Source organism: Bombus flavifrons, chromosome 4 (genome assembly GCF_040668555.2).
Source record: "Bombus flavifrons isolate JBK064 chromosome 4, iyBomFlav1_principal, whole genome shotgun sequence".
Taxonomy (NCBI): Eukaryota; Metazoa; Arthropoda; class Insecta; order Hymenoptera; family Apidae; genus Bombus; species Bombus flavifrons.
This window is the reverse complement of record NC_138445.1, coordinates 11,521,837-11,544,042: the sequence shown is the minus strand read 5'-3', so window position 1 is coordinate 11,544,042 and position 22,206 is coordinate 11,521,837. Positions and strand designations below refer to the sequence as shown.

Genomic DNA, 22,206 nt, shown 5'->3' with positions numbered 1-22,206 from the left:
GTGGCTCGATGAATTCCTTCCGAAGAACATGTTAATAGCGGAAAGAAGCCGGAGCAGGGTTGAAGTTCCGCTCGAGTTCCCCGATAGAAGGATCTTTATTCCCTTTGGTGAGCTTCGAGTCACTTGAAGCGAACGATTCAACGGGAATTGGAGCAAGAAAGAATTTGCGTTTCTGCATGTAAGAGGATTTTAAACGGACGTCCTAAGAGTGTACTTCGGAAATACTCTTAATTTTTCGAATCAAACGAAGTCTTTGATTTTTCTAATTGGATTTGGACAGTGCAATGAAAAGTAAATGGATTGTCCAAGGGCAGAGCGACATTTTCTTCATTTCGATAAACGTAGTTTAAAATTTTCTTGATTTTCGAGATTGAACGAGTTTTCTGTTACGTTTGATCGGACGTGCGTGAAGACGGAATTCGGAATTTTTAGTGGTCGTTCGTTTATGGCACGGACAGGTCCATTCCCTTCTTTAGAAAATTCCGAATTACATATCCTCTCCGAGCTGTAAATCCAATGACTCCGAGGTCAGGTAAAAAACCCCGGGAAAGGACCAGCCGGAAAAGCACAATGGACAGACGAAACCCAATGGCTGGTAGGGAGAATCAGCAACGTAGGAGGACAGTTCATCATCAGACATCGTACCGTGCGGGTGAAATACTTCACTCCCAACAAGATCTTACCACCGCCGTGTTCATAACATCAACGTTACTTTTATACAACAAGTGCAAATACAGTGCTAGATTACTTTAACACTCGGTCAATTAAATCTCCTCCACCTTGAGTGTTAAGTCATTCGAGGTACGCGATATCGACCGATCGGTTTGACCTGACCGGTTGCTCTTTGATCGAGAATTGGGGTGAGTATGATTTGTATAGTTGATACACGAATTTATCGAGAAAGAGTATAACGGTAAGGAAATTTTCCTAACTTTGCAGAGTTCGATTCAGAAATGTTCTAATTTCTAGAATTGAATAGAATTACTTTCCATTTGGATCTTGCGTTCATGTATACAGGCAGATAAAAATAAAATGTATGGTAAAATGAATGTGATGGAATGGTTAATAGACGAGCATGTACAGTATAAGCGCAATGATGAGAGAATTCTTTTAATCCTGCAAAGTGCAGTTTAGAGTTTAATGAACTTTTTGATTCGGCTTCAATCACGTGTGTATAGGAACATAAAAATAGACCTTTTTTCAAGGGGAAAGCGTAATTGAATAGCGGATATGTGAATTTGTGAAGTATAAATGTATAAAGAGAAACAAAAATAAATTACATAAGAGCGAGGATGGATAAATAATTAATCCGTGATGATGTGTCTACAAAGAATAATTTGGCAGTTTAAGGAATCACCAAATAAAATAAATTAAACGATTCTAATATAAAAATATCTAATCGTAAGGAGAAATAAATTAATCGACACGTTCATTTGTATTCTGGAAACCTTCGCGATTCCTATCTCTGTTATTAGAAATTATTAACGGTGTTATTACATACGGATGAGATATCGACCCGTTTCTCCTATCTGCTGCGATTATTCTTCGTGCGAAAGATACACAATAGCTACACTGCTCCGCAGGATATTAGACTACTGGAGGAACAAACATACCGAAATTTGCAGAACTTGGAGAATTATGTTTGTCCGGAAAGTATCGTTTCCATCCGGTTTCAAACTGTTGCCCTTGTCATATTGAGAGTATTCGATATTTCAGTCGAACGATACTTTGCCAACTTGCTCGTTTTCTACAATTGCAGTTCTCCCATAGAGAATTGTATTTTTAAACGAAAATAACTGATCGATGTAGTCGATACTATCATAAATTCGTTCTACTTTTACAGTTACTATATAAACGAAGAAAATGGAACGAATATATGTGACTAGTGATTGAACATATTGTCTCAATATCGTATTCAAATGAATGCAATTATTATTGGATTGAAGTACCTACATATATTTTATTTTTAAGGTATTTTAAAATTCTTATTTTTTAAATCTAAAATTCTTCTGGTCTCACGTAATGGAATAAAATTAGTAATTAAATGAAAATATTAAAATTTTTGGTATACATAAAATTTAATAAAGAGATCCACCTATTATCTCGCTAACCCGTGAAATTCTTGGAATTTATTCGAGTGTATTATATGAATTTTAATTATCCATAAGCTCAAGTGAGTCATGTACTTAACACGATCGTCCCTTTGTTCTAGAATAATCAAAGCTAATCACTTAAATCTAATTTTGACTCTCTTAACACTAGAACCGACCTGCAATGTATACCTAACTATAGTATGCATATAGATGATTATAATTAACCTGTTAACCAGGTCATCCCTCACCTAGAAACTTTTATAATTACGAGCTTGATAGTTAATAAAGGCAAATCAATCTTACTCCTTTAGCCCTTCTAAGTATAAATATGCTTCCTTAACCTCCTAACCTTAAAACTGAAATGATACAATGGTTCTATTTTAATAAAAATCGACATCAATTTCGTTCAAGGTAATCTATTTATGGATCTCTTTACATTTTGATGCAACGTTTTATTCCCGTTAAAAGTCAGTTGCGTCGAACTTAATAGGACTGAAATCGATCCCTTTTAAATTGATTTGTCTTCGTTACCTTTTCGTCTCATTATTACAAAAAATTCTGATTAAGGTAGTAATTACAGAAACAAAAGGTCTGGTAAGGTCTTCGAGGTTTCTACTGTTCAACGTTTTAGCGTTCAGCGGTTCCTTCTAAACGCGCGATGTGTTATCAAGATTAGAACAATTACGCAATGTTAAAAATCGTAAAAATAAAAAGGTTCGAAGAAATGTTCGGTAATTCCCGTGTTGAACGTTTCAACAGATCTCTGTGCAGTGTGTCTCGGGGGAAAAAGTAGAAATAGTGCAATTAATTTTAGAAATTTAAAAAACCAGCAATTGGAAAAAATATCTTTCCTAACTCTAGGTAGCGTTAAATAGTTGCCTGTGAACAGAGTGTCATCGAAAACGTATTAGAAAACGAGGGCGCGCGCACGCATATCGAAAGCGATACATTATTCATCGCGGTTGTTCGCCAAGTTTGATTATTCCGAACATCCGTCTTGTCAAGGTAATATCGAGTTGTGTAAACTTGGAGCATAAATGTCGGTCGGAACACACCGAAATATTCAACTTTTCCAAGTTTCGCGCACCGCAGCGTCCTGTACGCAATGTATTCGCTCGCGAGGCACCATATTGTAAAGCCGCTGTTGCGGTTTCGTCGAACGAAATTAATGGGCTTTCTCCATCTCGCGTGAATTCGTGGATGAACTTCATCGAAACTCCAGTTCGAAGACTGTTCTCGCCGCTTTGTTAAAACTTTCGGTAGAACGCAATATATAGCTCTTTAACGATTCTCTATTAACTATCAACTATAGGAGGTCGCGAATGACGCATGATCGTGATTCATGATTTAATAATTTTGTTTTGTCAGAAATATTTCATGACGTGCGTATATATCGTTAAGCTATCGAATTACATTAGATCAGTTACGGACGATCTAAATGGTAAAAACTTGGAAACTTTCCCCTGAGATATATTATGATGCTTGGTGTAATTTGGCAAGTTAATATAATAATACATGTGATAAGTTATGATAACACTCTCACAGTACAAATATATTGTAATATAATATTGAAATGTAAGACTTGGTACACATGTAAGCTAGAAAATTTGCATTGGAAACACTGTAACATAGATATAAGCAACAAGTTAAAAAGCGAACGAAATCTTCTAAACGTTGCACTTATGCCAATAAGGATTGTCCTAGGCTTTGAACCTTATTACAATAAATAATATACGTACGTACATTAATCTATTCAGATTAATAAATTATACCCTTCATTTCGTAAACGAAGAAACTTTCAATGTCATATTAAATTCGTATGAAAAAATTTTTGAAAATTGAACAACAGTGGCGAAATACAATTTTAAAGATACAAGAGACCTTCTGACCTACGTTCGCAACCGCGCGAAATTCAACGATCACAAGTATCGTGAAAGATTGCACGAGGGCGACAATGAAATATGACCAAAATATCAATGTCAGAAGAAAATTGGCCTATTCACAGATCTGGTGACTGGACGTTTCCAATTTTCTTCGAATTGCCGGCTCGGCAGCAAGATGCGTCACGCGTCGTGTCGCAGAAGAAGACGCGACGACATGCGTCTGTGGCTTAGCGCCGACGTAAGGGAACTGTCGAGAGGAGAAGCTTGAATTGGCGCTGATTGGGCGTGCGACAAACATCCGGCCGCATTTCGCGTCCCACGACCGAGAATGCGCTTGCACTCTTCTTGGTGCATGGCATCTGCTGCAGAAGCATCTTCTAATCCTGTATCTTTCATCACCTTCTTCAACTTTGAGCGAAAGTGTTGCGTGGGTATCGAAACAGGGACTAATGGGCTATACCACTCCAAAAAAATAAAAAAAAAAAAAAACAAGAAGTTGTCGAGAAAAAGTCAGCCTTAAAATTTTCTCACAGTATCCAAATAATAGACGTTCCATTGAGAGTGTGACAGATGTTTGCAGGAGTTTATAGCAGATATTTAAAAGATTTTTTAAAAGCTTACAAAATATAAATTCGTTAAATCAACCTTAAAAAACTGTGGAAAGATATGTTCCTTAACAAATGTTAGGTGCTTAAGATTAGGTGTTTAAATTGAAATATTTAAAAAATATTGAGACTGAGATATTTTAAAAATATCGCAACTGAAGTATTTCAGATTATAAAGTAACAGATAGCTCTACGATAAAACAGGTCTGTATCGTACCAATCGTTATTCTCTATTCGTACACGCAGTAATTACACTGTTCCTCTTTTAACTAAAATATTACAGTCGAATTAATTGGTAGGTACCACGTGTAAGGTTTCGACGATATTCGGGCAAATCGGAGGATTTCGAGCAAGCGTGATTCGGAATATTGCACCGCTCGAGGCTGCAAAGGGCTGGAACGCAATACGGACAGATTCGTAGCCTGGCCACATCGATGCGAAATTACATGTCAATGTCCACGCGAGAGTATTAGGTTTCGTGATTGACGACGGTTTACTCCGAACCTACAATTGCTTGCAGAACGGTCATAGGTTATCTATTAAGATTGATCCGTGTCGAGGCAAAGCACTATATCAATTAACCGAAAGGCGTGTTCATCCGGCGGCTGGATCAGCCGAAGGCGATCAATCGCGATCTCAAGATATCGATCGACCTGATCGACCAACGATCCAATTTAATCCGTTACGCTCTAGATATTCAGCCTTGGAATTTGTTACTGTTGTGCGAAGTAGAACGACGTTCTTAACATTGAAAAATTACATAGAGTTCCTCTTGCCGTTCGAATTACACGGGACATTCTAAAATTAAACCTATTTAACTCTTTTAGAAACTTGTAATGCAAGCTTTGAATCAACCAGTAATTTGGACGAATTGCTATTTAAACACGTATTCTTAGAATTTGTCAGTGTTTTCGAAAGCGGAATAAAATTAGCGTTACGGATAAGTTGTAAGTCATCCTCAGCCAAAAGTCGACGATTATTTGCAACAACGTAACGACGAAGATATTAGGTCGTCCGAAAAGTTTCTTTCGTTTTATAAAGAAATAGTGGATGCACATTTTCCGTTTTATATTATTTTATCGAACTACGTATGATCCATTTTGTTCTATCGAGATAAAGATTACAACGTTCGACAGATTAGGTTTCATGTTTGTATAAAAATGCGTTGTAGTAAAAGACAGGTCTGTAGAAGAAAGACACTTTTTGGACAACCTAATATAATACGAAGTTATGAAACATTGTAAAAAGAAGAATCGAAACTACGATTTCTATCATAAATATGATTCCACGTTACAAACCAAGATTCAGGAAATCCACTTAAATTCGAGCTAAAAAGAATTACAAATTATATTACTAAATTAGAAAGTAGAGATCCTACTCGTCACTTTACAGATCTACTTGCAAATTAGTCAAATAACCATACACGTCGACTCTCTTAAAGCGTGTATCACGAAAAACTCATGGCACGAAATTCTAGCGATTGCCAACAGCGTACTTCATAAATGGAAACAGAAGGAAAGAGCGTGTGGAACACGATCGTTTGCAAATACTACCGGACGCGTAATTAACTTTAAAGGCTGGCCAGAGAGTCTGGCTCGTCGCATACTATATTACCGCGCAATTAAGATATAGGTCCCCAAGGAAACCGAGGAGTCAAGCAACTGCCAGCAACAATTTGGCGGTACGTAATTACGCCACCACGAAATAACGCGGGATTTCCAGAGAGCTCTTTGTCTCTTTCTCTCCCTTGTTCTGTTAGTAGAGGGTTTGCAATCGCGGGGCCATTGCCTTCAGGTTATCCGAACCTAAATTGGGTCCATATCGAGCCGAGACGAATAGTTCGGCCCGTAGGGTTATTCGTCTTGTCGAATTAACCGTGCAACTAGCCGGTAGAGTCCGAGAGCCGTGGCGATCGTTTGCCAAGATTGAGGAAAATTGAGGATGAACAGGCCACCGATTTTGGGAAACGTAGGATTACAAGATTCATGGGAGGTGATAGAGTGTACAGAAGGCGATTTCGAATCGGCAGAACAGATTTTAGGAAGATTCATGGTTCCAAGTAGAAATTCAACATTTTGAGCTTTCTCTTGATGTGCAATTTTGTTACGGCCAAAATTAATGAACAATCGGCAAGGCAGATTTTACGAAGATTCATGATTTGAAATGGGGAAGTGAATACTTTGTGCCGTCTGTTGGTTTGGAATCTTGTTATGAACAAAGTTTGTGAAATGTTGGGAAAATTCGTAGTTTGGCATGGGCAATTCAATGTTTCTGGTTATGAAATATCATAACTATCAAACGAGCAAAAAACGAGGAATTCAATATGTCATATTTTCTGTTGGAATTGTCTTGTTGGTAGAATAAAAATTTAGAGAAATGAAAAGAGCAACGGGGCACGGGATTTTGTGAAATACTACGAAAAGTATGCAAAATTCGTTGTGGATGATGAATTATGTGGAAGGTGGTTGGTAAATTGGAAGATCGATCGAACAATTGCAAGAACAATTCTATACAATCTCAAACTTCCGATCATTTCTTAAATCCTAAACGTCATCAATCAAAAGTAAGCTTTGCAGTAGCAACGTTCTTAAATTTAATCCGAAATTATCCCCAGTAAGATAACAAGCACGCGACAAGAACTTCAAAGAGCTTCAAACTCGCAATCAGCTGATCGCTGGCCGAGATATTTGATTACGTATCAAAGGAATAAATCGTTCCCGGGTGTTTAGCGAGAATCTTTGTCACGTTTCCCATTCATTACATATAATAGTACGTTTCGTGTGTGGCAAATACAATTTATCGCTCATGGTCATGAAATTCTACGGCCAGATTAACCGATCCTGATATTCCTGATACCTTTACGTCGACGATTCCCTCTTTCATTTAGGTTTACACAATAGAAAATATATGAAAAATGGCATAATTATAATAGAATAAAGTTAAAAGTACGACAAAACGATGGTACCGCAAACGATGTAACTGCATAACGAAGTTGAAACTGTGGATCGTATAAATTATATTCGATAAACCGCCGTTGGAACGTAAATGATCAATTAATATTCGCGTTTTTAACTTGTTATAGTTTAAGTATAGACCTATTATCAGGAAACATTCGGTACAATCAATGTATTTTTACGAAGAAAATGTAAGGACATATTTGTTCACTTTTTAAAAAGTTTCACGTGTTTTTGTATTAATAAATCTATCAAAAGCTTTAATTATCAGAGTTGCCGTGCCAATGTTTTTCCGACTCGAAAAATGAATTTTAATTCATCGAGTTTCCAATAGCTTTTAATAAACGCGGATGAGCGTTAACATATCGGGCAGAATTATACTTCAACTAACGAATTTTGTTCAAAAGTATGTAAAACAAGCAGCGTACCATATTATTCTGCAATTTCCAATTTTCTATATGAGAAAAAAAACCGCTAAATTGCAATCAGCTCGACAATCGGTCGTTTATTTTCCTCTAGTCAAATAAAATATTCCGCGTCCCTTAAATCTCGATCTAAAAATTGCCTTAATGAATATTTTCTATGAACACATTTCGCTCTGTTCACGTAAGCATATCTTTCGTACGTTACTAATTATGCTCCATTATTCATCAAACAGCGAGTGTGTGTTAATGTATTATGTAACTAAAAATAACATAGATAATTAAAGAAATAATTGACATGTTAACCTCGAAGATATATTTTTATACGCTTTAAAATTCACATCGATACCTACGTAAACCCTAAAAGAAGTTTCCACGATTTCAAAACAAAACACACAATTTTCTCAAACTTCTTGGAATCGTAGCATTTAGTTTGCAAGAGCTAAATAATTGACCACGTTTTTCATAGCAGACGTATCCAAAACAAAATTACGTTAATTAACAAACGCGACTCCGATGCGCTACCACGTGTGTTCATTTAGAAAACGACTATATGTTTCACGCGAAGCATAAATCGTTGGAAAATTTGATAATCTCACCTGGACAGCGGGCTGCTGATGATGTAATGCGTGTAGTAAAATATACTGGCGACGGAGACGAGCAACAGCGCCGCGACGCATCGTTTCACCGTGGCCTGCTTGACGACGCAGCGCGGACCGACGGCGCTTAGTAAAGGAACGCCAGCCTCGACCGCGGAAATCTTCATCACCATCGTCTCATCCGACGAGGTAACGGTTTGTCTCTCAGATTAGTCCTGGATCGTTCTACTCAGCTCGTGGAAACGTAAAACGGACCGTGAACACGCCGAATCGTGGTCGCAGCCGCGCCGACAGTCCCTGACTTCCGGAAACAAGGATATCCTCTTCTTTCGCTGGGCATCGGCTCTGCTCATAGTCGTCCACGCTCTTTCTCGCCGATATCTCTTGAATATCTTGCCTCGAGAGGATCGAATCTGTCTACGAGAGCCACTCGAAACCTCGATCGAATACGCTTCGTCGAAGATCAACGTGGAACCAATCCGGTCTTCAAACACGATCTCGAATTTTCGAGAATTATCCAGCTAAAATCGAGGATCTTTTGGAAAGAGATCGATAAATCGAAAGTTTCCTTTGTCTTTTCTTCGTTTCAGAAAGAATTTATTCCGCGTTTTCCGCGTAACGCAATATTTATTAACGATCGAAAATACGAATAAAGTTCTGGCCTTTCGTTATTCTTCGTTCCTCCTTTTTTTATCTTATTTTCTTTCTTTTCTTTTTTTCTTTTTGAGGGTTGCGTCAGCTCGAAGCTAGAACCTCAGTTCGTGAGCGATGGGTCCTGGATCGAATCCGACCCGTGCTTTAAAAAACATCGATGATAGCTCAAGGATAAGGAACAGATCGCCACTTGTTGCGTTTCCACGACGGCAGCACGATCACCATTTTGCGAGCAGCACGGGGTCGCGCCGTCCATCGCAGTCGTTTTTAACCCATTTGGCTAAGGTTCCTCCGATGGATCCACTCTTCTTGGTTTCTCAGCGATCTGTGCCTCGGATCCTCGACATTCTTCTCATCTGCGTATCGACGAATTTTCTCGATATTGTTCGTTCGAGACCATATCGCGACTTTCGTCGGACGATTATCGTGAAATACGGCTCTGCGCTACTAAGAAGAATACCTTAGATGAACGTGAGAGGATCTTCAAAGTCCAGAAAGTCCAAGTAAAACCGTGTTGGAAATTCTTCAGCCGGCACGGCTGGAACGTTGGCGAAATTCGGCCTCAGCTTTTAGCTTCGGTTGTACGGTTAACTGATTTCACGGTACCGCCATTTGTTACAGCGTACGACTGCTTCAAGATATCTTTTGTCTCGTAGACGCGCGTGCGAAGCTATTCACTCGTAAATTTTCGAGACCTTCTTGCTCTTCTAGCTTGTGCTTGTCTCCACCCTGTTCTTAACGTGTGTCGTGCACGTCGTTCCTTTCTTTCCCGGTCTCCGAGGTGGCCCAACCCTCTTTCTACCTGTCAATTAGGGACGATGGAAAGCTACGATGCTCCCCAGTTGGAACGATTTTCGAGCGTTACCCCATCGCCTTTATCGATCTCGTTCGTGCTACGTTCCTGGCTGCTCTTGTTTCGCTCCTTCTGCAACAGTCAACGTGGAATGTCCATTGAACGAACGATGAACAACAAACGGGACGATTATGCTTCTCTATTGGAAGTTGAAGGATCGATTCCCAATGCTCCAAGGATTTTCTTGTAGAAGGGATGGCGAGAAGAAAGGTGAAGATTTTGAGAATTGCATCGTTTGGGAAGAAATCGATACTGAGATGATTGGGTAGGTCAATTGGTGTTTTATACGAAACAATCGTATCGCGATTTGTACGGGAATCTCTCAGAAGCGAAACTGATCAACTTTACTTTTTATAGACTTCTCAGTTTCTCAGAACTGAAAGTATTTATATCCAAAAGTTACATAAATAATGGTAAATTGCAGGAAACTTTGGAACAATCGTAATATTCGACGATTGCTATTCTGGAGTTAATCAGTACAGCTTCTAAGTAATTTATGTAAAACAACGTATATACAGTGGTGGATAGAAGAGAGTTTAAAGGACGAGCAGTATAAAAAGCACCATAACTGTAGAAAAAAAGTTACAATTGCAAAGAGCAATTAGAATATGAATACATATAACATAGATAACTGTCTTCAACGCGGTAAAAAAAGCTTGGTACAATAAAGTCACCATTAATGTATTGTGGTTATTGTGCACAACGATGAATTTTAAACATTTTTTTTGTCCGCCGCTATATAACAGATAAACGCACGGTATGGGATATGAAAGATGTTACAGTACGATTATATGTTTAAACAGGTCTAAGAATAAATATCATAAGAAATCGTGAGAAAATTTCACGGTGGATATCCGTAATCGAAAGTTATTTTCAAAAGAGATTTTATAAAACTCTGTCCATAGTGTCACTACAAAAAGCGTAAAGAATTAAACAAACTTCAAATCAGTGAAATAATAATATTAATATAGTAATAATATAGCATAGTAATACAGTAATATATGATATATAAAACAAAATATATAATTCCTAGAGAATTCAAATTTTTCTGTACAACTATTTACCCGCAACGAATCTAAAAATCTCATTTGTAAAAAAAAAAAAGGAAAATCACAAAAAAGAAACCGAGAACGACGCGATATGACTCCAATAGTCACGAAGACCACAGAAGAACTAGGACGTCGATAACGAATAACTGATACATCATCGCGCAGCAACTTGTCTCTGGAGTCCGATAATAAACCAGTAGAAAGGGGGATGCAAAAATCGAGGCAGGCCTGGACATAATCGAGCGATCGGTGAGGCCAGCCCCGAGACCGCCATCAAAAAACGATTAAACACCGCGCAACGACAAGCGGAGCGATCAGGTCGCTCGACAACTCCAATTAATCGATCGTACTTCCGCGGAATGGCGTTGCAATTTCAACCGACTCGGTCCAACATCGCAGGTTCGTCTCTTTTCTCTCTAATTTTTTCCCGTCGATCGTACATCGGTCGTAGCAAGAAGTCCATTAATCAACCACCCCCGCAGCGATGCGAGTCTTTGTCATGGGGACCGTGCGCCTCTATCTGTATCGTTTCAAAGAGAGCGTTCCCTTCAACTTTCCCCTGGAGGATAGCAGGAAAAGGACAGAGAAGGATTCGGACAAAAAGAAAGAGAAAAAAGAGGGGGCGGGAAAGAAAGGTAGGAAAATAAATTGAAAATGATCCGGCGAAGGGTAGAAGGATGACCGGGTTGGCGAATGGGGTAGAATCGACGCCAAGAAGATTCTCTCGAGAAGAATATCGTCCTTCGTTCGTCGCTTCCATGTGCCCCTTGAGAGCTGACCTAACATTTTTCCAACCGAGGAGTACTGACGCCTCTCGCGAATAAGAACAGAGTTTGCTATTCGTGGATGAATGTAGAATTTAATTACGTGCGCTTTTAGAGAGCGGAGAATATTTGAGAGGAAAGAAACGAGAGTTTGGGAAAATTTGAGAACGATTGGTTGAACAAGAGTTTGACTGTTTGATCGTTGTAGTAACTTTTGCGACGTAGCTCTTCCTGCTATTTGTTTGACGCTGAAGTGCTATTTATGCTCTCGTTTTACTTTCCTTATAACTGGAAAAAATCTCGTAAAAAAATATCTATTTACTGCTTCTTATAAATTACACTCGTAGTTCATTAGAGAATTACGTACACAATATTCGATCACGTGTCTACGAAATTAAATTTTCATCGATATATTGTTTTCTAAACGTTTATGTATAAATGAAATCCTATCGATTAGTCGTGTAAGCTACTACAATACACAGTATACACGCAGTATATAACGTACTACAATGTAGATAGAAGAACAAAAGAGAAATTAATATTGAAATCAATACAGACGTTATATTAACTACCTCGTAGAATAAGCACAAAATCTCCACTCCATTCTGCTACTCTGATTTTTCAACTCGTTCGTTTCATCCATATATTCTCCTATTTCTTGAAAAACCAAACATTCGTTTCCGATCAATCTCGTTCACAATCTCATTCTTGAGACACCATCTTAAGCGAACACTGACAAAATTTCAAGTATTTCTAGGCCACGCGTAGAAAACCCAGTGTTCCAAATAATACCGATCCTCGAAATGATAAACGAGCCCAAAGGTATTCTAAAAAATGCGCCTTATTAAATCCCATCGGTGCATTCAGCAAAAATGTGCCGAGGGGTCCGGTCGAACGATTCACTCAAAAAAAAAAAAAAAAAAAAAAAAAAAAGAAAAAAAATATTGCTTTTTCACTTCACAGACATATATCTCCAGTTTGACGAGGCTTGGTCTCGCGATGGAAAAAGTTCGCGAACCGGCTCCGGCCAAAAAGACAGAAAAAGAAGGAAACGACGAATCAGAGTCAAGCCAAACGACAGATGGAGAGAGTAGGACAGAAGCCTGAGGGCCAGAACGGAATGCATTTGCCAGATTAAAACGCCATTGGAGTGCATCGAGGTGCCTGTAAATATGCTTGTGGAAGGACGAACGAGCCGACGAACGAGCCGGGGTTTTCCCTTGGATGAAATTGGATCTGCGCGATTCCAAACTCTCTCTCTCAGCCAGACAAACGAACGTTTTCGCCTTCTACTCTGGTTCGTTCGCCGGAGCTGCTCCAAGCCGGAAGAAAGATGACTCCATTTGGAGGAATAATCAGCGGAAGCTCGCGTGATCATTTCGCGGCGATCGAGCAGCGCTCTTTTGCCCTCCTTCCCTTTATCCTCTCGCGGCGTGCAATCTAACCGGGACGTTGCGCTGCACCTACGTGCGGATCCGCCCTTTAAATCCGCGCACGTGATGCATCCGACTAACGACCCACTCGGGGAGCCAAAACGTGTCTCTTGAATTAAGCACCGCTCAGCCTCGTACGTTTCGAGGGGATACAGAATTACCGCGGTGCGATGAATTATTCAGATAACGAAATGTGTAGAGGTGTGTGTATTTGCACCGGGAATTTTTGTTTACGATTAAATTTTCAGCTTACGGCTCGTTTTGGAACAGATACAAAAGGGATGCGATCGAATTTGCATTTTAGGCGTTTTCTTACAGGACAAGCAGGGTGGTTTCGTTGGATTTTTTTCTTTGATAGGATTTTTGATGATAGGATGTACAATCAGACGATGCCAATTGAGGATGGTTCAAGCGATAAGGTTGTTCGTGCATGTTTAATTGGTGAAAAATGGAGACTAACGTGTATTAACTTGTATATTGATTGAATGAAACGGTTGAAAGGGATGAACGAAAGTATGAATGTAGAATTTAAGCGATGAGATTAAATTGCATTGGAAGCTTTTTGTGGAAAGAATATGTTTGCTTTTTTCGATATGGACTAACATTGCTTCACTGCTTGTTCATTCTTTTATTCCTGTTTGTCTCGTTATTTCATAACAATTGTTATTAAATATTAATTAGATTATCGAAATGAGAATGCGACTATTCGTTCAATGAGAAAGTTTCACTTTCGTTGATTGCTATAAATCATCAGTAGTCTGTTCGATATCATTCTGTTAATGTGAACGTCTTATTTTTCTGTACTATTATTAATCGTCAATAGTTTGTTATATCTTAAAAATCAAACAATTTGTTGATTCTTATCTAGGTTTAAATGAATTTCGTGTTAGATTTAAAATTCAAGAAGCATTATACATATACGGTATATGTGGTAACGATAAATCATTGTTTCGGCGAAACGAGCGACGATTTTTTCAGGACAGAGCCCAGAGACACAAGGATCCGGGAAACAGTATTTCCGAACGATTTCCCACTGTCACCGCTATTTCTCACCGTGCGGCCGAACCTTTCCGTTCCTTTCGACGCGGGACAAAGAGCCCTGTAATCAACACCCTCCCTATAGAAGATGCTTTTAAAAATTCTTACACGTAGTAACTATTTCTCACGTGAAATAACCATTTCTTAGATCTACGTCTTAATAAGATAACATTTGTTCTCATGTTATAATTGTATTCTATTAAACGTGTAAGTACAATAATTTTTAACAAGTTATCATACTATTTCAAATGTTTTTCTATCTTGTGGCACTTTCAAAAAGGTCTAACCTCGTGTGGTAATTTATATTCATCAATAAAACGATAAAGAAACGATTTCGAAAATAGGAAAGAAAAGTCATTTCGTCTAAACTTACGTTTGAATATACTTTCAAAATCTCTGTTGCAATCCACAGAATCCACAATTCCAATATACCACACGAGTATTCTCTCCAAAAAACGTGCACTCCTTTTTCCTTTTCTTACAATCTAGACACAGCAATCTCGCAGCCAATTAAATTCCAAAACCTCTCTCTACCGTGTACAATTTTCCTCTGGAAGTCTAGACGTGACGCAGAAAATACTTCGCGTGCAACATATAGTAGCGGACAAAAGAAAGTCTAAATCTTACAAAAATACCATGATTTTACAGAATTGTATTTGACAAGAACAATGAATAAATGTAATATTTACATAGTCCAGAACAGGTAACAGCTTACAGTCTACTGACAAATATCTAATACAAAAATTACTAATATACACAGATGAATTACTAAACTGTAGATGTTTATGTATTTATTAGAAATTTGAAAGTGCAAAAGTGTACAGAACGCGCATAATATCGAAAACTGTATAGAACACCCAAAGTATAGTATTTGCTTTATATTTAATTATACCTGCATTATACGGATGTGATATTCATACAATAGCAAGTACTATAGCTTGAGTATATTATACTTTCTTACATATTATTCCTTGCACAAATCTTTTTAATTTCATGCAAATATAAATAAAACAACAAGTATTACACCTCGTACGTTCTATACATTTTTGCATATTCGACAAATTAAAATGTGTCAAACGAAGCTCTGTCTAGTCGTACTCGTAAAAATCTGAATTTTCACAATTATTCTCAGTCTATAAATTACTTAGCAACTGTGAACTTTCTCTTGTCCGTAACTGTACTACTTAAGACCCGACAAACCCATGGATTTTTGCAGTTTCGCTGCGTGTGCGTAAACCAATCCGCTCTCGGACGTATCAGGACTGTGTTATATTATAACGTAACGGGATGCGCGAGAGAGAACGCGTAACAGAAACACGATGGGCGTGGATTTCATTTCACGCGTCTATCACGTGCGCTGCAAACGAATTGCACGACGAAACGCTAGCCGTAAAAGGCCACAGTTTTTCCATTATAAATCTTGCTTCTAAACTTTCTGCATTTCTGGCTGCACTTGCGGAAGGGTTTATAATCGGCAAACGATCATCCCTTGCTTGACATACCCGGAGACGGGGATGAACGTGCAGGTTTCGAAGCTGTCTATTTAGTGATTTGTGGAGTATAGCGTTTGATTGGTGAAATGGTGGCTGTTGCGCGTGACAGTGAGTGGGATTGTTCGGTCTTCTTTTGATTTTAGCAGTGCTAGGGTTGTTTAACTCATCGAACGATAGGAATGGATATTTACGTCACGCTTCGGCTCGGTTATATGTGAAGATCGTAGGAAAGGAATATGACAAGTAATTAAAAAATAATTAGTTCCAATCACTATACGAAAATTGTCATTCTTAATTCGTTGTGCAATCGGATATGTATTTTATATTCTGTTGAATATTGCGCAAAGTTCGTTGTTACAATACGTTCTTAGTTCTCAGCAAAATTGCGAAGATGTATCGCTTACTTTGAGAAAACCTATTTTTGAGCTTAAGAAGTTGTTCTTTTTATCTTAGCCATCGACTGACATCGAAACAAAAAAGTCGGCAAACTTGTTTATCGCGTTTTTCTACTGCGTTTCTCATATTGAACTTTTTACCAAAACAAAGAGAGAAAGCTGCTTTTCGTTTTTACAGATGTTCTTCATATTTCATGATATCATTCAGACAATTGTATTTTGCAAATAACCATAACTGAAAGTATGTAAAAAATCCTGTTATTTGAAGAGTTGTTTGAAGAAAGTGGGATATGTAAATGGAGGGTAGAGATTTATTTTCCATGCTTTGTTACGCTGTAGCGAAAACTCGCTAAAGGGGAGAAAATCCGCCGAAACTAATGTTCTTCGACCCACGTCAGTTAAGATCTTTTTGCTCCTTTTCATGAATACTATTGCTCAAGTTTGCCACCAACTTTTAGAAACACCCAGTATACCTACTTAAATGAGACAACATTATTAGTCGGTATTGTATGTTTTTGCGAATCGTTCTCTGTTGACGGATCGATCGAATGCCAGTGTCCGTGTCGGAACAATGTCGGTATTGAACCGTTCCGTGTCGGATACGATTAACATAAATCCGCTTTAATGCCTCAAACTCTGATACCCAAGATATACCAACTTCTCGTATCAAATTTAATGCACATGATGAAACGAAGAAATCGATCGTCCTTGCGATTGGTAAACTAAAATCGCGTAAGTAAACCTTAGAGATAAGACAATAGATATCCGGTTGAACCGTGTCGTCGCGAAATTAACCGGGCTGTTTTCCGGCTAGCAAAGTCTCCTATTCGATAATTCAGCGAACTGAGTCTCTGGAATGGCTCGTGGAAGCCAGTGCTGGAGCACCGTGAACCGAAAGGTATCGCGGTGGTGCGCGGCGATAATTGCTCGCTCCGAAAAGGCCATAACTCACGCGGCGCGCCGCGGACGCAGAATTTCAAAGGAGATTTTAATGGTCGAAGTTGCTCGTGATTGGTCGCTCGTGAAACGCGGCCGTCGAACCGTTGGACAAAAAATTAATTTCAAATCGGATTTCAACCGTGGCCGAGCTCGCGAATCTCGGCGACGTCACGTGCCGCGCGTTTAATCGATGATATTTCAGGGCTGATAATCGCGTACCCGCCAGTGATAATGACGCAGGATTCTTTGCACGCGTTCAATTTCATCGTTAATGGTGTCTTTTTGTGGAAGAATCGTTTGCTCTCGCTCGAATGGAAAGATAATCGATTAATAGGTCGAGGAAGATGAAAGAATTTGAGCGATGAGGGACAGAAAGATTGTCGGCGAAAAAAATTGGTGGTCGGTGACGGAAGAAATGGGAGATAAAAGTGCTGAATTTATGGTTAATCCTTCCGGAATCGATACTGTGTGCGCAAGACGTTAACAATTTTATTAAACGAGTTGTTCAGATCTTTTGTTCCTTTTTTTTTAACGGTGCACAAAAGAATTAGACTCTCGCGTTGATTTCTTTTCCTGCTTCTTGTGTTCGTATATCTTTTTTAAATTACTGCCATACTATAGCGATATCATACGAAGCTTACGGAATTTTTATTTTCTTGATTGGTGCAATAAAACCGTCCTAAACGGTTGATGCTGTAACTGTTTTAAATAGCATTATGGAAATATATGCGGAAACTTTTCATTGTTAATCCCCTTATTGGTAAATGTTATCGTTATAGTCGTTGGGATATTTATTCCAATTCGTGAATATGTCGACGAGTAGTCTGGAAGTTTAAAGCGGGCAAAGCCCGATTTTTTCACAGGGAGCAGCAGAGAATTTTATGCTCGTGAAACGTCTAAGTTTGTTTTTAGTTGTTTCGCCCTCAAGTACCTTTGTGCAAATCCTCGACTGTCGATTTAAAACTTTTCACGCGCCAACATATCTACGCCGGATTTTAAGGTCGCAAATTAACATGCGGAATATACCCAATGTTTCTTTTTCCCGGAATGAAAAAGCAATCCCATCCTAAACGAAATTTAATTAAATCGTAAAGTCCTCGACTTTGATGCGAAGCTCGGATTCTAATTTGTCATTGGACCTCCGCGTTGAAATATAAGTTTCGTTTGCTAAACGTTTTATTCTGTGGTGAGAAACGTGGCAAATCTGAGATTAAACAGAACGAGCTTGCAACGTAGAATCAACTGAGGGAAAACTTTATATCTGTGTCAATTTTTATAGTTCTAGGAAATCGAGTTGAAAATTTCTTACAAAATTACAACGAATTCTAAATTATTTCAAATGCAGTACCTAGGTCATAAATAAAAAAAGAATAACTATTTCGCGCACACGTATATCTTTTATTAAGATAAATCTCCTTTGTAACCATTTTAATTATTTCTCTGTAATTTGATATTAGTTCACTATGCATGGAATTTTAAATGAAACGCATTAATTATTTCAGCTTTGAATATTACGAATAGACTGACTGATTATTTATTCCTTACATTTCAAAAAATAATTAATTCATTAAAAAGTTAATGAGAAGATCCATCCAGCCAGTGTTTAACGATAATGTTTGTTAAAAATACGTATAAAAATCATACACTGTTAAAAAATCCACTGGTGGATTTACAGCATTCTATCATTAAACCAAACATGTATCGTATCGACTGATTACTTCAGCCAATCAAACAACAATTATCTTCAAATATATCAAATACAAAGCAACGTGTAACAATAACATTTGTTAAAAACATGCATGAAAATCATACGCCGTTAAAATGACCACTGCTGGATTTCCACGATTTTATTGTTAGTCGAATCTTTGCAATTGTATCGACTGATTACTTCGACCAATTAAACAACGACAATCTTCAAACAGTTGTAAGAAAAATTCCACCCCGCCCCCGTCAATTTCCAATATTTTTCGAAAAAATCAAACAGAGAAGAGAGAAGAATTAAAGAACTATAAAAAAAAAAAAAACACTTGGAAGTAAAAGAAAGAAGGTAGCCCTTGTCGTTAACGACAAAGGAGACCAGTCGAACGGTGAACCGAAGTTTTTTAATAAACCCACGGACACAGCGTGCAACGCTTTCATTATCCTCGTTTATCGCGCGGAGCACACCCCTTTTGGCCATCGCCCGTTTTACATCGCAATTTCGGTGCTGGTGCATTTGCGGCCAGCCAGAATTTCACCGCCATATTTTTGCCAGCCGCAAACCGGAGCTGATCTGTCATCGGCTACCGTCATTTCGGCGCCGTCCCACAGATAGACGCGGATGGACGTGCGGAGACTGATAGCCGCAGCGTTTTATCGACGTCGCGGTGACGCCTTTTTATGATTCCATCCCTCTTTCACCCTCGTGAAATCTAACTCTGCTACCTTTCAAATGCCACCGTATTTTTAATAATACTTTCTGATACTCTGCGCTTTGTTCCAACGTTTGGCCAATTTTTTGGTTCATTTCTTCGGGACGATAATAGTTGCAGGTCTGCCCAATGCATTGAGATTGGGTTGTATCTACTTAAATTGATCGTTACGTGTCGCTATTAGAATATTCCAATCTTCAAGTTTCGATTCAAAACCGACAATTTCCTATGACTCCAATTAGCACACAACCTCCGCAATTACAAACAATAGCTATTAATAAGATTTCAAATACTATGTTCCCTGAGCACGAAGCAATCGCTACGTGTCACTCTGTGAGAGTATTTAACCTCCAAGTTTCAATCCAACAACTTCTTACAAGACCATTTAACACACACATTTTATGATCACAAACAGTAGCAATTAATAAGATTCCGAATATTATATTCCCTAAGCACGAAGCGATTATTATTATACAGGGTGGTTGGTAACTGGTGGTACAAGCGGAAAGGGGGTGATTCTACGCGAAAAAAGAAGTCGAAAATATAGAATAAACACTTTTTTAATTTTTTTTTTTTAATTTTTCCATCGAGACAACGATCTACAGTGAAATCCGTTATAACGTACCGCACGCGTACCGAGCGAAAATTCAAAGTCGATTTTCTGGAAAACAAAGCCTCAAACGAAAAATTTTTATTCTATATTTTCGACTTCTTTTTTCGCGTAGAATCACCCCCTTTCCGCTTGTACCACCAGTTACCAACCACCCTGTATATCGCTCTATGGGAATATCCAACCCCAAAAAGTTTCTCTTTAGAACCAAAATTTCGGCATAACCGCAATTTCTACAGACCAAGAACGATGAGAATGAAAATTTCAAGCATCCCTCAAACACAAAAGCAACGCCTACAAAATAATTACTACTCGTCATCGCTTTATCAAGATGTTCTCAAGCCCCAAGTTTTACCCTAAAGTCAAAATCTCTCTGCAACCCCAATCAACACAATTTCTACAGATTGTAAATAATATGAATCAACGTACTGATGACGGTATGCTCTGATAAGCACATAGCCTGAATTTTCGCGTATTTTTCGAATGATTGAAAAACTTCAAAAGCGTGTACAGCATCTAACAAGCGTAACATTTTATTAAAAATCAACGAGCATATTTGAAGATACTTCTTCGCAACATTTTGTTTATAACTAGCACTAGCACTCTTTTCTACTGTTTTATTTAACATTTTGTATATTGGGTTGGCAACTAAGTGATTGCGGATTTTGTCAATACCACCTAATGACAAAATCCGTAGTCACTTAGTTGCCAATCTAATAGGATACGCACGAAGTATGCTAATCTTCTATCACGAAACAGTTGAAAAATGGAAGAATTAGCGTCTGCTGATCTCAATGGGTTAACAATATTTCACGTCCTTCACATACGAAGCGATCGTTGCAATAATCATCAAAGCCTATGAAAATATATATGCAACCCCTAAATTCTACGGTAAAATGAAAATCTCGCCACTAATTTCAACGCAATTTCCACAAATTACGCTGCGAGACAATGAGAATTAACAACATTTCAAATAATAATCTAACGCGAAGCAACTTTTCGAAAATTGTTCTCTATAGAAAACTTTCGCGCCATAGTCGGGTCACGGTACACGGATCACAAGGTGATTCAGCGAGCGGCACACGTTTCAGAAGAAAGTTTCGCAGCCAGAAGCGGAGTCCGCGATAATCCTCGCCTAAGGGATTCCCGTTTTCTGCGAAAAGCTCCAAGTTTCCCGAGGTTCCAACGGCAAGAAATTGAATCACTATCGTTAGGGAGGGCAACCATTTTCATAAGCAGCCGCGCGAGCAGAACTCTCGCTCTAAACCGCATTCGAATATTCCACCGGTTACATCCTCGTCTTCCAGCTGATGCACGCTTGTCCCGACGCCCGCGCCGTGCCATGCAATAACCTACAATTCCACGGTAATACGGAACTTCATAATGTCCGTAATTATCCAGGATAATCTCACTGTCGTGTTCTCCGCGTAATGTATGCTTCCGCCCTATCCGGGTAATGAAAATATCTGCCGCCGGACGTATTTGACCGGCATTATTAACCTAACGGAAGATCCTCGTCTTCTCGATTCTTCATCGATAGGGAAACGATTTTATTAATAGATTCATTTCCACGAGTAGACTGTGGATTCTTGTCTGTTTGTGGGAAATTTATAGATGCAAAAATGCATAGAGCGCGCATAGTGTGCAGAAATGTATAAAATATGCAAAGTGCGATACTCGTAATATCTAGCAAGTGGAGCGTGTCTTTGTACCATATAGGTCCTAGTTGTTTAGTTGCGTTCATGAAAAAATCAGGTAATAAATTAGAAGGAAAATTAAAATTACGATTCAACGGATATCGCTAAAATTAATTAAATACCCGCAGTTTATTGATAAGATATCTTTGCACAGGTTCTTATGAGGTTGAGTGACACGACTAATGGACTTGCTGCTTATATACTGTATGCACATGTACTGTATACCGTATACATACTTAGATATTCTAATTTATAGTGACGTTAAGAGCTCCGAAGCAGAATATCTTCGTATATTAAAGTACGACAGCTGTATT

At 38.5% G+C, this 22,206-nt stretch overlaps 1 protein-coding gene across 2 annotated transcripts in view; it reads right to left on the bottom strand.

Moving 5' to 3' along the window:
- sfl (N-deacetylase and N-sulfotransferase sfl) overlaps positions 1–22,206 on the bottom strand; it is a 370,355-nt gene that overhangs the window by 87,405 nt on the left and 260,744 nt on the right. For both annotated transcript variants that reach the window (XM_069111773.1, XM_069111772.1), the window contains one exon: positions 8,557–10,135. In XM_069111773.1, coding sequence (XP_068967874.1) covers positions 8,557–8,729 — 173 coding nt within the window. In that variant the 5' untranslated portion in view covers positions 8,730–10,135. The remainder of the gene's footprint in view (positions 1–8,556; positions 10,136–22,206) is intronic.